This window comes from Andrographis paniculata, unplaced genomic scaffold (assembly GCF_009805555.1).
Source record: "Andrographis paniculata isolate CXL003 unplaced genomic scaffold, ASM980555v1 Contig80END, whole genome shotgun sequence".
Lineage (NCBI taxonomy): Eukaryota > Viridiplantae > Streptophyta > Magnoliopsida > Lamiales > Acanthaceae > Andrographis > Andrographis paniculata.
The window spans coordinates 4,283,155-4,299,804 of NW_026137618.1; the positions used below are offsets into that span (position 1 = coordinate 4,283,155).

The window sequence follows — 16,650 nt, forward strand, 5'->3', positions numbered from 1 at the left end:
GTCCATCTTCTTCGCCGTTCTTCTCGGTAAGTTTGGAGGTTTCATTCTTCGCCGAAATTGCAATCGTTCTAGTTTGATTCCTTCGGTAAGTTATTCATTTGGGTGTTCTTAGTGAAGTTCTTGGAGAAATCGGTCTATTAGAGTTAAGGTTCTAAAATCGAGTCCGTAGGTTTGGAGTTTTGTTTGGAGGCGGTTGGGTTAATCCCTAAATGAGTCTTTAGGTTGTAGACTGAGCCGTAAAAAATAGTTTCCCCTATCGTTTTTCGAGTCGCTTGAAAATCGCCTGAGGAGGAAGTCGCCGGAGCTGTTGTCTTGTCGCTGCGCGTCGCCTGAGTTTGTCCGCCGGAGTTTACCATTGCCGCTGCCCGTCCGTCATTTGAAACCATCCGAACAAATTGTTGGTTGCTGGCCTGTGTTATCGTCGGTATCCAATTGATTGTAGCGCAAATCTATTTTGGCATTCGAACACGGAAATGTTCAATTCTTAATTCCAATTTAATTAATCTTGTTTGTTTGGTTTTTCAGAAAGATATAGTTTCAATGTTGTTTGGACACATTAAAAAACACAACAACCATTAAAAAACTAAATGAAATTCTTGACATAGCCGATTAACACACAAGACAGTCGAATTGAACATCTAACATTTGGTATAATTTAAATTTTGACTATATTTAACTATTCTAAATTCAATATATATATTTTTTTAAAAAAATAAAATAAAAATTTAGATCAAAAGATAATGATACACAATCCTATGACAACGTAGTAGACTTGTATAATTGTTTTTTTCTAAGTTACCAGTCACGGCAATAAAAATCAAATCTTTTGATGTGCAATTTTAGTTAGTTTTTAAATTGTAAAATTAAAATTAATTATAATTATTTATAATCAAATTAAAATTGATAAAATAATTATATTAAGAACCAATATATTTTAAGAATATTGAAACAACTATTATCATTTTTTTATTTTAAACAAAACTAAAAATCTTAACCCTATCGATTCCAAATCCATCGATCGTCGCCAGCCACGCTCCCCCCACCTATATCTCGCAAATCGCCGCCGGCCGCCCTCCCCCACCTGCATCTCGACCTCCGCAGATGGACAAGACGGACATTCTGATGCTGGAGGCGCCGCCGCAGATGGCTGCTGCGCCGTCGGCCGAAATAATTGATGCGCTGCCATACATTGACGACGACTATGGAGACCCAAAAGTTAAAGCGGAGGTGGATCGTTTGGTGGAAGAGGAAATGCGCCGTAGTTCCAAGAAACCCTCCGACTTCCTCAAAGACCTTAATCCTCCGCCGAAAAACGATTTTCAGGTTCGTCAGTCTCGCTCTTCGAGTTCTATGGATATTTTGCTGGAATTTAAATAGATTGATTAGTAACATTTAGCTTTCGAGAGGTTTTGAGTTCTTTGTTAGCTAGGTTATTTGTGAAGTTAATTTTGATTTGTTTGATTGATTAGTAGATATAGTTACGTTGCAAAACTTTGCATTTAAGAAGTAATATTTGGAGAGGACGATAGGGTTTCAGGTTCATCTCTGTTCAATTAATCCACCTTGATGAGAAGTGAACATTTGAGGGTCTTGTTGATTTAGAAGACTGAAGTTAACAGCTCAACATTCGATGCAGACGGTTGTTCTTGCCAGAAGTTTAGGGTGTGTTTTGAATTTGAAATTTTTTTAATGAAAAATAGGTTTTGGGTGATGTTTTTTGCTGAAAAGAAATTGCATGATGCTGCCAAAAATTGGGAACGAATATGGAAACGATCACACTCTTACATCTATTACAAATGCAACTATTCAAAGTGAACTTTCTTGATTTTCAAATTAGGTGTTTATGTGTTAGAGAGAGAGAAAATAGAGGGATGTAAGGAAATGTTTGGGCTGTTAAAGTATGGTTCCTGTGTTTTAGGATCATCCAATGCTTGCTAGAGAATATGAGAGAGTCAGAGCTGGTAAGCCTCCAGTTCAAATGGATACATCCCGATATGGACTTGAATTGCCCCCCGGGAACAAAAGGAATGATGAGACTGCATGGAGGCAGGTACTTCAAAAGGCCCAGCGCTTGTTGCAACATCAAGTTATCAGGTACGGGTTTGTAATTATGTATATCAATCAATACCTTTGATATATTGTGAACTGTGTTGGTGATTGCATGTATATGTTTAATGGGTTTTGAATAATTTTTTATGATCGCTGAGGGCTTTTATATATCTAGTAAAGAGTTAATAGTTGGTAGTTTATTTCGGTATCAGCAAAAGAGGGACTCGGCCGGAAAAAGGTTGGAATTTATTAGAGATAGTCGCTATAAAATCTGAATAATGCAGTCTGAATTATGTTTATATTAAGTTCATAGCCTAATGATATGCTACACTTAATTTGGTAAGGGTTAAACAGGGCATTCGCCTCCCATTTTCCACAGGAGGGACCCTGCCATGTATTTCCACGACATAAACTTTAGATGTAAATGCATGTGTTTCTATGATTTTAATGTAATCAATCTCGATTTATTATTTTTATTATTTTATTATTGTAATGTATCTATTTTATTATTTTTATTATTTTTTTGTAGGCTTGAGAATCTAGATTTAATGTTCAAGCATGGCCCTGATGTTTGGAAGGTGTATAATCAACAATTGGAGGCATTTCTGTCAAGGTGTGTTCCTACAGAAATCTCTTATGGATCTAACCATTTATTGAATATCATCTTGACGATGTATTCTCTACTTTTACTTGTATGTTCAGGCTTTAATAGTTTTTTAAAATTTTGTTTCCATTGATCAATGCATCTCAATAAATTTCTATATGGAATGTGTTGAAACACCATTAATGGACCATAACTTTCATCATCGAAAACATGAATGCCTTTGAAATTTACTCATCAGACATGAATTATAGCTGTACAGAGTTCTTATATTTATGGTCACAGATTAAAAAAAAAAATAAAAAGACAATATCCTCATCAACGGCTTAAAATAAAAACATTGATAATTTGATATAGTATACATAGATGAAGCAGTGAAGGGGTTGGAGAAACAGGTACGAAGGAAAAAAGTTAGTTTTGAGTTGAGTGAGGGATGGGCAAATTATTGTGCTAGAAAATAAAATTAGTGATGTCGAAATCAATACTTTTCTCTTCTATGTTAATCTTTTATGAGATCAAGTTTATAGTAGTCCGATTGTGTTAGGATGTTAGTGAATGAGTCAATTGGCGTTTTAGTTGTGAGGTATGGAGAATTGTATCAATAAATATAAAAATAATATTTTGCGTTAGAGTTGTTGACTTCTTGTGATATAATAGTACTTATATTATTGATATTATGTGAATCTGTGGGTGTATATTGTATTTTTTTTTATTTAATATTCATCAGGAATTGTATCAACAATAATTTGTTGGATAAACATACCCTTAGTTTATCTTTTATATAAGTACTAAGTAGAATGTTTTGTTATTTCATTTAATATACTATGCTTAGTTTATGAGACCATTTGTTTTCTTAATTTTTTCTTATTTACTGTCTTAGTCTTACATAGGTAATTTATAGAAACAAGAACACAATTCGATAGAAATAAGAACTAGTTTATTACTCAAAAGAAGAACTAATCTTCTCTACCCAGCCGCAGCAGTCTCAGTCCAAGTATTTTTTGTTTGAAAAAAAATTGGTGAATAGTGAAAATCCTGAAAAAACCTCCAAACAAACACAAACCAACGTTTCTAGTTGTGTTTGTTTGAAGGATTTTGATCAAATTCTATTATTCATACAAAAAATTTTCTCCAAAAATATCAAATCAAACATTTATTTTTCATTTTTTATATTATACTAAGAATTAATTTTACATTCAAAACATCGCATCAAACTTATTTATATCACATTATAGAACTATTCTAATTCAACTTTTTTTCTATTCGAATTTCAACCCAAAATCCAAACTCCAAACAAACACACCTAATAATCTATTGCTAGTTTGCCTGAAGCTCTCCATGCTTCTTTTTCATTCGTCTGTGACATTAGTTTTATGTTAACTTCTTTCAAAGGTTGCAAGCACAAGTTCTCGAACTCAATGGAAAGATTGAAGCTGTGAATCGTGAGAGGAAATATCACCAGGTAATTCCTACGCACTTTCCTTATTCGAGAATTTCTTTTGTTTTATGGAGACTCATTCCTTTCTGAAAATGGTTTGTTTGTTTGTTTTATAACTTATCAGCAAAACACTGCATATGAGCTTAATGCTTTATCTTCACAATGGAGCGAGCTGTGTTTGAAGAACATCGAAATCCAAACAGCATGTGCAGAAATCGAAGCTCAAATTAAAGAACTTAAGGATGAAGCTACCGGGAGGTTTACCAATGTTCTTTCTTATTTAAAGGCTAATCCCCTTGACGTGTTTCTTTTTGTTCACTAGTTTATTTTATCGGTATTCAGGGGCTGGAATCTCGAAGCCAACCTTGAGAATGGACCGGCCATTCAACAGTCTGCGAGATGAGGTAGAATGCACGCCGATTTCAGGTATCCTATCAGATTATTGTGTTCTATTAATATCGATAGTTTTGAATCAACCAAAGGTGCCATTGCGCGTAATTGAAGTGTTTGTAACTATAAATGAATCACTAATTAGTCGTACAGACGCAATTGATATGCGCCTATGAGTGCCGAGGTGTTTGTGAAGTCGAGCCCTTTATTATGTGGAAAGCTACATTTTTTTGTAGGAACTTGAATTCTGGTATTCTGTTGTAATAGAGATCTGATCTGATGCATTCGAACTTTACAAGCAACGTTGGTTTACTCGAAATTATGTTGTCTCAAGGTTTGTTTTTTTGTCATTTACAGGAAAATATTGGAAAAAAATCGATAATTATTTATCGTGTAATTGTGTAATTATGTATAACTAATAACAATGAATATTTGACATTTTCCACTAATAACAATTTTCTACAAAGAAACTTGTGTTTTTAGTCTACCAAAGCTTTTGTAAAGATATCAACAATTTGAAAACAAGTTGTGAGACTCCTCCGTCGCACCTGTATAGTTATTTATATTATACGATAATTATTTTTATTAATATATTTTTTAATTATTTATTAATTATATTTATTGTAAATGATCAAAATAAATAACAAGATAAAAATGGTGAGGTTGCTAAATTTGCTACTATAGTGGCCGGAGTGTAACAATGTGGCCATATGGTAACCATTTACGTGAATTACTAATACATTGTTAATATATACTCTTCTCGTCCATAAATTAATATTCTATTTTTCTCTTTAAACACAAATGTTATTTTATAATCTTTATTCATTTATCACTTTTAATCTATAATTTATCATAAAGAGAGAATTTGTCAATTTGTAACAAAAAAAATTACCTAAAAAAGGTAAAATTGGACTATTATGAATACAACTGATATTGAAATTTTTATCTCTGGGCGAACTTTACAATAGTTTGGTCAATGCATATAATTTACATAATCCAAACACAAGTTCTTTTAGTTCGCTTTTGTCTTCACATACGCGCACCTTAGTTGACTTTCCAGAGAGTCATATCTCCTAAAAATTATTCTATGAAAAACACGTTTAATTTTAGAGTTCTTTCAATAGTGCTTTCGAAAAAAATGTGTATATTATTGATATGAGTAGTTTATTCAATCTATTTAATATCTCTATCGACTTTGGGGATATCACATCATCCCTTACTCATATCTATTCAACTAATGGGGTATTACATCATCCACGATTTAAGAATGCAACATCCACGTTTCATTTCAAGCATTCGTCAATCGCTAAACCGTAAAAAATTGTACAAATATTTTTTAGGATAATACAAATTGGACAAAGAGAGTACTAACATACACCTGATAAAATTTCAATATGAATAAATGATTTTATTGGAAAGAAGAAGTACTTACTTACACTTAATAAATGAACAAATAGATGATCCACTTAATAAAATTTTCACAATGCCCTAGGTTTACAAGGTAAAATTGGACTATTATGAATACAACTGATATTGAAATTTTTGTCTCTGTGCGAACTTCACAAAAGTTTGGTCAATGCATATAATTTTCATAATCCAAACACAAGTTCTTTTAGTTCGCTTTTGTCCCAGGGAGTCATATCTCCTAAAAATTACTTTATGGAAAATACGTTTAATTCTAGAGTTCGTTCGGTAGTGTTTCCAAAAAAAATATGCATATTATTGATACGAGTAGTCTATTCAATCTATTTAATATATCTTTCGACCTTGGGAATATCACACCATCCCTTACTCATATCTATTCAAGTCATGGGATATATTACATCATCCACGATTTAAGAAAACAACATCCACGTTCCTATAAATTTAAAGAAACACCGAAATCTAAACTTATAAAAAAATTTCAAACTCAACCCAAATTCAAAACAAAATTTCTCAAACTTCTTCAAAAGAAATACACCGCTGCTATTTTAAAAATTAAAACTATTCAAAATAAATTAATATATATTAATTAAAAATCACATTAAAATAATCGTAATATAATATAAAATTTATAAAATAAATATATGAAAAGATAGATGTTGGGGTCCAGTCCCACCTTGAAAATTGTGAAGAAAATTTCACGCTTGTTCCAAATAAACTCCACTGATATGTCTTTTGGAAGAAGTTCAAAAACAAATCCGTATGTGTTCAATAAAAAAAAACTTGATAAAGTATAATAATTTATTAATCTTAAAATTTAATTTTTTTGAATAATATTTAATTATTTTTCTTTATTTATCTATTCTTTTAAAGTAATAATTCTTTACGATGACTAACATATGCTCTAACTAAGAAATGATGATTCAAAATTGTCTTGACGATAGTTCGGCTGGCTAATGTGATTTGCCTTTTTAAAAATTTAAGAAAAAAGTAAAATAAAATAAAAAGAACTGATTCACAATTAATTAATATAAAGATGTATTTTATTTACATAACAACTATTATTAGATCCGTCTTAAAAAAAACATAGCAAGAAACTATTGATAGGTGGCGGTGCCATCACTGGCCACGTCATCGCAGGCAAAGCCATATACCGACACCTGCCACCGCCGACCCATGTGGGTCCCGGACCAGGCTCCAGAACGTTCGCCTCGCCCGCACGTCAAGAATCGGAGCCGCAAGAACAACCATCCCATCCCCAACCCCCTTTTTTACTTTCCGGGTTTCGGAATTCCCCCTCTGCTATGCTATTGTCCTTCCATGTTTTTCTCGACATCTCGCGGATACAATTCTTCTCTCTCTATATATATCTAACCTCATTGCGATTCTCAGTTCTTCCCAATTTCGATTTCTCTGTTGCTTTTTGGGGGTCAAAACGCCGACCCAAAAACAGATAAAAAAAACCCAAAAAAAATAAGAAAAAAAAATTGAAAAAAATAAATAAAAAGGGTGGGGGAAGGAGCTGAATCCCGGATGCGATGCAAAGGGTTGTTGATAATGCTCTGGCCGTGACCAAGGAGTGAGTTCGTAATTCCCTTTTGTTATACCTGCTAATAGAATTTAATTTCCGTTGCGTATTTGTTTACCCTTTTTCTGATTGATTTCTTTTGGGGGGTTTTGGGGGACGGTTATTGATCTGAGCTACTTTTTTTGTTTTTGGGTTTGTCAGATTTTGAATTTTTTTTGTTTTTGGTAATTTTGTTGTTGTGTGCAACCGTATGATGATTAATTAGCTTGATTTCTTCTATGGATGGTTGTTTGAATTTGAGAATATGTTGAACTGTGATTAGTTCGATCATTATTTTTGGGTTAGTTTGGGGTTTGGATTATGATCGAGGTTAGTTGTGTTGTTTAACCTTGTACAAGACTTGAGCTTATGGAGTTTGTCATTAGGTTTGTTTGGGATGCTGTAATTATATTTTTTATCTGTTTTTCGAAAGGCAAAAGTAGAATTTTTGCTGGAAGATAGATAGCATTGGCATGATCATTATGTACTGTAGATTGGATTTCCATTATATTGTTGTTGCCATTTATAGTTTTTGAAGTTCATGAACTTATAAATTTCCTAGAAGTAAAAATAGTAAAAAAATTGAAGTGGATTAGTATGATGTGAAATAAATAGAGAAAGAAAGAGATGTTTTGAATGTAAAAAAGATTTTTAGTATAATATGAGAAATGAAAAATAAAGGGTTGATTTGATATTTTTGGGTGGGTGAAAAATGCTGTAAATAGTAAAAATCTTTCAAAATTGTTCAACCGAACACAAATTGCAGTTAATTTAGGGGCAGAATGGAGGTCATTCATATACAGGTGTTTCAGTAGGGTCAGATGCAAAATGATGGAAGTTCAATTTGACGCCTTCCAACCAGGTTTAGCTGATTAATGAAATGGTTGACCACATTGTTAAATTGGTTGTCAAGCTTGTGAAGTGCTTTTCGTAATTATGAGTTTTCTCTTTGGGAGATGAATTTTTGGGCTTATGTTATCTGTTTTCCTCTGACATAACTTTGTCAGGACGGTGAAGACATTCACATATGAATCATTGAACAATGTTGTAAGGCTAATAAATGGAGTGTCGGCAATGTTATTGGCTGTCTTGCCTGGTAAAGCCAGTGTTCTTGAAGGCATTCATGGTTGGGAGCTTAGGCCTACCTTTCGTGGACCTCGACTGCCACGCTGGATGGAGAAGTAAGTTTCTATGTTTCTTTCCATATTCGATTTGGTTGGAACACCAAGTTTTGTTTCCTGATTATGAAAGTATCCATAAACATGCGTATGTATGTATGCATATATGAGCAAGCTTGTGTGTGTGGTATTGCCTACTATGCGTAACTCTGAAAAATCGAAAATTTTCCACATTTTTTGATGTATTTTTAGTATGTCAATATTGCCTATTTTTTGTTGATTTAATAATAACTTAATAAGTCAAAGCGGATTAGTTTAGAATGCTCTATTTTATTTTGTATAAAGATTTAGACTTGGATGATATACTTGCATATAAAGTCATATAGAATGATTGCATATTAGACTGATGCTTAGTTTCTGAGTATAGGGTATATAGTTATAATTTGAACATAAATAAAGGGTTATGATAAATATTCTTTTCTTTTTTCTTTTTACTTTAAAATTTATTTATGAGAAGATTTCAATCCTGTGAATGCTGTTTTTGGTGGATCGATTGTTTTAATACTTATTGTCTACCGAAAAAAAATAAAAATAAATGTCTGGTGTTTTTTTACTCATCCAGAAATGCCATCAACCTATTCTTTTCTCGGTGTGTGATGCTCTGTTGGATAATTATTTTTAATATTTGTTGCGCCAGCCAAATGGTGTGTACCAGTATTTCCGGACCATGTCCTTGTTTGACCCTTTACTGTTTCATATTTTGATTGTATGTACATTATTGAGTGTTTGGAGGCTCCTTTGTTGTGAAGTGATGGAGTTCTGAGCAAAATTAAGATGATGTTAGGCATCATGAATTTTCTAGATTAGCTTTTTTTTTGGTTAATTGACGTAGTATCTTAATTTACATAGAACATTGCTGAATAAATTCCATGATTCTTGTTTGATGTAAAATCTTCTTTCTTGATGATTGCAGTGGCGTGTCATCATTCAATAAAATTGTTCATGAACTCTCAGTTGATTCAGATACATCGTCGAGTATAGAGAATTCATCTGATGGAGAAGATAGTGACTATTATCCTGGTTCTCCTCTATCTCAAAGCTCCCGATTTTCAAGGGAAAGCAATTATGCCAAGTTCAATAGAAGTTGGATATATTGGATCAGATGTATTCTTTCATGGATTCTGTATCCGGTGATACTTCTGATAAACATTCCACGTTATTTCTTTACTTCAGCTTCTAGAGGTCCTGCTAAGTCAGGAAACTTTCGTCCCTCTCCTGCTCGGACTCCTAAAAGACTGCAAAGCCTCAAGGAACATTTTATACAACGAACAACTGATCGTAGACGCGGTGTTGTTGAGGTCTGCTTCTTTTTCTTGCGCTCTTATATATCTGAACTATAATGGGGCTCTCGTCGAGCCATAATTTTAATCCTGCATCTCTGCTGGAAAACCTACACCCTAAATTTGGTGAATAAATAAGCATACAATCATATAAAAAGTGCAGTTATGAATCTCTTTGAATTTAATACTATACAACTGCATTCGACTTGTTACGTTAATCCAACCCCACCCCACCAATAGCAGAGAATGAACCGATGCATATGATATGACAAATAATGAAAATAAAGTAAGAACTCCTTCCTTTTCAACATAGAACGGTCTAACAAAAAATGCCACATATGTCGCCATAATATGTTGACAGATAAATGAAGAATAATGAAAATGAAGCAAGCCACAAGAAGTAGAAAGAAAACATGATCACGAGTTTGCATTCGTATAAACAAATTATGTACTTACGGGAAATAATAACCTCCTTTATGGTTTCAGGATCTTCACTTAGCTATTGAAGTCTTCATAGAATCCTCATTTGATAAAGTTCACAAGGCCGCGCATTGCCTTCTAGCTCCAGCAGAAACTGCTAGAACTGCACTTCGGTGGTTTTCTTCTCGAAACTATGACCATGTAGATAGTTCTCCGGAGGGTTATGAGGCTACTGTTCCCACATCTGTTTTATCAGATGATCATCCAGCTCCTACCGAAAGAAAGACAAGTGTTTATTCCCTGAATACTGATGCCCGTACTTGTCAGGATGTCATAACAGAGCTTGGGTATGAGAATTGTTTTAAGTCTGACTACTGCTTTTACGGATTTGGAAATACCATTTTTAAGAGTTCCAAAGCTATATCATGTTATGAACTTCCGATGAAAGTGAAATATTTTAAATTTCTGTGAGAAGTACTTAATTAATTTAGTATATGATCCTATTCTGCTTCTTCCACATAAAAAAAGGTAAAACTTTAGTTTGCATGTGCAGCACTTCTCTCTTTCATACTCTTAAATTGCCATATTGAAGATCGTAGTTTAAGTTGCTACACTTATATATCAGTATTACATTTAATCAGGCTTCTAATATTTCTATTCTGATAAAGGTATCCGTATGAAGCTATCCGTGTGGTGACAGCTGATGGTTATGTGCTCGTTCTGGAAAGGATCCCTAGGTGTGTGCTAATTAATCCCAGCGAAAGACTTGCCTCATTCTTGTACATTGAAGTTTGGATATTTAATATGCCACACCTTGATATTTGCAATCATTGCAGGAGAGATTCGAGGAAAGTTGTGTTTCTCCAACATGGAATATTAGATTCATCTATGGGGTGAGTGTAAAAATCATTTATAATTTAGTGTTTTTGCTAGCTTAAAATTTATGTTTCTACTTTTTTCTCCTTTAGCATGTTCTCTATTTAATTGTACTTATTTTGTCTGCAAACAGTAATATTCATATGGTGTCGTGGATATTTGTTAGTTTTGTAATTTTGAGATTCTCTATTATGAAAGCTGTGCGACATCCTGCCATATCTAGATGCCAGTTTTGAATCTTATATAATGACTTCTTGATTTCATCGATTGTATTTTAATTTGGCAGCATTAGCTTTTCTGTAAGTTTCTAACCTAGGGAGTAGAGAGACTTGATTTTCAAATCTTGCTAGAAGCATGAGTGGGTCAGATTTTCTTTTGAAATTAAGTTTCACTCGGGTGTAATGTTGATATTTGTATTGGTGTAGGTGTGAAAGTGAGTGTCATTTCTACAAGATCATGTGAGTTAGATCATTTGATTGTTTGCAAACTCACAGGCAATTCTTATGGTTTGAATCGACATTAGCTTGTATGTCATTTCACAAAACCAAGAGTACAGATACAAACAGGCCTTCATTAGTATATAGCCTATATATATATATATATATTCAATTATGCTGTCAGTATATCCCTAATTCTTCTTTTCTCTTAACTGATCTGTCTATTATTAGATTTATATAGCTGGAGATGCTGCCTCTTCTTTAATAGATTAACAGAGAAATGAAAATAGGTAGCGTTACGACTTAGTAAAAGCCTTTTAATTGTACTGCTGGAGAATTATAGTATATTTTGGGTTGGAATGCATTTAGCAATCATTTACTGATCATATAACAGAAGACCTAAAAAAAATTTAAAAAAATAGGAAAAGAAAAAGGTTTTATGCAATTCGCTTTGTAGAATTTGACGCCATTAATACACCAAAGGCATGGAACACATGATAATTTTGAAGCATGTTTTGATAATAAAATATGCATAATCAAACCACAAAAAAATAAAAAAAACAAGCAAGTAGTTAATACGCGCCTTCTTCCATTATGGTGATGCACGAACATAGCTACTCTTACCATATCTTTGAGGTGGGGATCCAATAGTAATAATATTAGAGAGATGTTAATTTGTTGGTGATTACTTTTATGAAATGTATAATCTAAATGCTTAATTTTTTATTTCTTGATTTTATTTGTAGTCTGTACTTGGTTCTAAATTCTAATAACTTATCGTCATCATCTGAGTTTTTTTTTTTTTCTTTTTTTATTTGGGCTGTTTTAGTGAGTCGTGTCTAGTTTATGGCATTTGACCCGTAATCGAGGTTCCTGTTTTTGTGCTGTGATTCTTCTCAATTTTTATTTTATGTATTTAATTTTTTATATTTCACATTTTACTCATGTAGACTTGTGTACTGATTTTTCAGTTGGGTGTCCAATGGGGTTATTGGTTCTCCAGCTTTCGCCGCCTTTGATCAAGGTTAGTTTTAGATGCTTGTATTGCTGTCGATATGCTGACATGCTTTGCCATACTTAATAGAAGTAGAACTCACTGATATGTTCCATCTTTGGAAATTCCTTCTTTGTTCCCTTCCAGGATATGATGTATATCTTGGGAATTTTCGTGGGTTGGTTTCGAGAGAACACATCAACAAAAATATGTCTTCACGGCAGTAAGTGGTTTATTTCATAGTGTTTCCTCAGATATTGTGTTTGGATGTAGTTTTGGGAGATGAGTTTGGTGTTGAGAATAGTAAATGTTTAAATTTAAATAATTGTTTAATGTGATATAAATAGGAAATGTACAATATTTTGAATGCAAAAATTATTTTTTTCATATAATATAAAAAATAAAAAGTAAATGTTCAATTTAATATTTTTTTAGGGAAAAAAATTAATGAATAGTGGTAATCCATATAGAAAGCTACAACATAACACAGTAGTGTCATGATATTTAGTTGAATTTTTCTGTTCTTGCCGAATTATTGTATAAGCCATGGCGCCTTAGTGCATGCTATGGAAGAAACATATATACACAGAGACGAATACGTCTTTTCCTGCATCTTGCCAGAAACTTTGGGTGTCTTTAATTTATGTTTTTGGCGTTCCAGATTATTGTGGATTTAAAGTTTTTGGAATGCAAAATATCGGTTGGGTGTGATGTCTTATGTCGAGTTTATATGTTGAAAATATCTTGTCTGATGGTAAATTTAATTTTAGTATAGATTGTATAATGTGGAACGGGCGTTGAAAACACAAGCAACAAGGTTTTTTTTTTCCCCTCATGTGTATTATTCAGTGATTTTCGTAATTTCATGTACTTCAAATTTATATGTTCTTGTAGAGTTCCAATTATTTATGACAATAATGTATTGTCTAATAAAATAAAATAGGGGCACAATAACTAGTGTCGGTTGAATGTTGAATGTTTTGAAGTTTTGAAGAGTTTTGGGAATAGTAAAAAATTGATTATTTGATGTGATGTTGTGTTTGTTTAATGTTTTTAGCTATACGTGTTTTTGGCGCTAGCATGGATAATCGTATCGGTAATATAAAAAATAGTATTTACTGTCGATTTGTTTTGCTTTGTGTGTGTATATATTATAAATTTTTTATAATATTATTTGGGAAGTATGTTTGAGTTTGTTGTTGGGTGAACAGAGCCGAACTATTTGATTTGATATTTTTTATTTATTTATTTATTTTTTAAAGCTAATTCTGATAAATAGTAAGAGAACTTTTAAAATTGTGTATGTACACAGATCCTTGTTTTGACAAAAACTAATGAAGGCATTTCCGTGGGGTAATTTGCATATAATTTCGTGGTAATAGTTAAATGTCGATCACTTGTGTGCATTTTCCGTATTTCTCTATTCGATGTATAATTATGTAGTTAAGCATTTCAAGTACTTTCAATTTGATTCTTTTGTTCATTTCTAATTTTGGAGAACTTGAATTCTTAATTGCATAATATTTGAATGAGCGACGTAAATGTAAATGTTAATTTTGCGTTCTTGCTTATGCTGTAATTTATGCAGATACTGGAATTACTCCATCAACGAACACGGGACTCAAGATATACCGGCGATGATCGAGAAGATACACGAAATCAAAATCTCCGAGCTGAATTCGAATCAGGCCGACGCCGAGGAAGTAACGAACTCCGACCAACCTTACAAGATCTGCGCCGTGTGTCACAGCCTCGGAGGAGCAGCTATATTAATATACGTCGTAACAGCCCGGATCGAGGAAAAGCCCCATCGCCTCTCCCGGATGATCCTCCTCTCGCCCGCGGGATTTCACGACGACTCGAACTTCATGTTCGCCGCAGCCGAGTACCTCTTCCTCTTTCTCAACCCCGTCCTGCAACCGTTCCTGCCGGCTTTCTACATCCCCACCAAGTTTTTCCGAATGCTGCTGAATAAATTGGCGCGCGACTTCCACAACTTGCCTGCGGTCGGGGGGCTCGTCCAGACGCTGATGAGCTACGTCGTCGGCGGGGACAGCTCGAATTGGGTTGGGGTCTTGGGCCTACCGCACTACAACATGAACGACATGCCGGGAGTTGCATACCGCGTCGCGCTTCACCTCGCGCAGATGAAGCACTCGAAGAAGTTCACGATGTTCGATTACGGCAGCGCGGCTGCCAACATGGAGGTCTACGGCTCCCCGGAGCCTCTCGACTTGGGGGAGTACTATAGCTTCATCGACATTCCCGTCGATCTCGTCGCCGGACGGAAGGACCGGGTGATAAAGCCGTCGATGGTACGCAAGCACTACAAGCTGATGAAGGAAGGCGGCGTCGACGTTTCGTTTAATGAGTTCGAGTACGCCCACTTGGATTTCACGTTCTCGCACCGGGAAGAACTTTTGTCGTATGTGATGTCGCGTGTTTTACTTTTGGAGCCTCCGTCGAAGCAGCTTGCCCGGCCGAAGTCGCTTAAGGTGAAGAAGAAAAGTTTGCAGGTAAGAACATCGAAATGACGAGATGTATATATATATATATATGTATTTATTTATATATATATATATGTATTTATTTTGTTGTTTCGATTGTTCGTATTCGTGTGTGTGTTGTTTGCGAGTGTAGTTTTCCGGTTGCTTCGTGTAAATAGTAGTGTTAGGGTAATCTTTGTATGTTCGTGTTAGCGACGACGACGACAACGACGATGAAGATGACGGAGTGTGTTTTGGGGTAAGCAAGTGAAGTGAGGAAAATGGAACATAAGTATAGGTAAATTGATGTATCATTGCTACCTCCGAATACGACGACGTCTTGAATTTTAGTAAGTTTATACTTGGTCATTTAATTTTAGTGATTTAAATTTGGAATTTTGTTAATTTTATTAGGAAAAAAGTAAATTAAAAAAAATGAAGTTTTATTTATATAAATATTTTTTAGAAGTTTTGGTGCTATTTATTATAAATAAGAAATTATTTAAATATTTAATTTTTCATTGATTTTAGATTTTTTCAAGATTCGAAGTTAATGAAATTTTTCGTGTGTAGCTAATAATGAAGTGTTGGCGGGTGTATTTAGTTTGGTTTGGAAGTTGATTTAGGATTTGATATAATTTAATTTGGTGTTTTACCTATTGATAGTTCAATATTTAACTAATCAATTCTATAATTCAATAATATATTTGCTCCAAAATTTAATAATTCAATATCACTCATTTTATATGAATCAACACATTTGGAATTAAATATAACATTAATTCAACTTCACAGCAGGAGATCTTGTGTTCCTTTTCAATTTTTATCCAATTTTTTACTGTTTGAAATATACACTTTCTGAAAAAATACTTCTATTTATCATTTTCCTTTGTTCATCCAAAAATATTACTCCATAAAAACAATTATACATTAATTCAGAATATTCAATTGAGTACTCTATACTTATAGAAGTCAATTATAATGTTTTTTAAACAAATCGAACCATTCGTAAATTCGGCTCGATTCGGCTCAATTCGGTTTGGTTAAAGCTCGTTCGCGAACGTTAACGAATCGAGCCGAACAATATAAATAGACTCGTTTGGTTAACGAACGAGCCCAAACTTTGTTCGCGAAAGTTCGTTTAAATAATATATTTATTATAAATATTATATATACATATATATATAAAATAATTTTAAATTTTCTTTATAGTTTATATATAAATTTAAAAAATAAGACAAACGAGCTCGAACGAACTTAATTGAACCTAAACGAGCCGAACACGAACACTAGCCCAAACAACAAAAATTCTTAACAAGCCGAGCTCGAAAGCTTAACGAACAAACACAAACCTTGTTCGCGAACGTTAACGAACACTTAAAATTTGACTCGGCTCGGCTGATTACAACTCTAAACTCATGGAACTAACTTAATTGCATTTACCTTACTTACAACCAAACTATAAAATCTTAGCTAAACCAAAAAATCAATCCACTGCAACAACAGCCAAGC

At 33.6% G+C, this 16,650-nt stretch overlaps 2 protein-coding genes across 3 annotated transcripts; both read left to right on the top strand.

Annotated features, from left to right (window-relative positions):
• The first annotated feature begins 965 nt into the window (after positions 1 to 965).
• Positions 966 to 4,807, top strand: LOC127241121 (pre-mRNA-splicing factor SPF27 homolog). Its single transcript, XM_051260026.1, has 6 exons — positions 966 to 1,323; positions 1,919 to 2,094; positions 2,579 to 2,662; positions 4,043 to 4,112; positions 4,213 to 4,346; positions 4,431 to 4,807. The coding sequence occupies exons 1-6, from the start codon at positions 1,102 to 1,104 to the stop codon at positions 4,489 to 4,491; spliced, it is 747 nt and encodes a 248-aa protein (XP_051115983.1). The 5' UTR covers positions 966 to 1,101; the 3' UTR covers positions 4,492 to 4,807.
• Positions 4,808 to 7,143: 2,336 nt separating this feature from the next.
• On the top strand, positions 7,144 to 15,517 carry LOC127240936 (uncharacterized). 2 transcript variants are annotated; one of them, XM_051259804.1, is made up of 10 exons: positions 7,144 to 7,479; positions 8,475 to 8,648; positions 9,559 to 9,665; positions 9,819 to 9,943; positions 10,412 to 10,692; positions 11,014 to 11,082; positions 11,182 to 11,238; positions 12,630 to 12,682; positions 12,800 to 12,875; positions 14,241 to 15,517. In XM_051259804.1, exons 1-10 carry the CDS (start codon positions 7,439 to 7,441, stop codon positions 15,184 to 15,186), a joined length of 1,929 nt encoding a protein of 642 aa, XP_051115761.1. In that variant the 5' UTR covers positions 7,144 to 7,438; the 3' UTR covers positions 15,187 to 15,517. The 2 variants fall into 2 exon arrangements, with proteins under 2 accessions (XP_051115761.1, XP_051115760.1); XM_051259803.1 differs by having other exon boundaries at positions 9,559 to 9,943.
• The last annotated feature ends 1,133 nt before the right edge of the window (positions 15,518 to 16,650 follow it).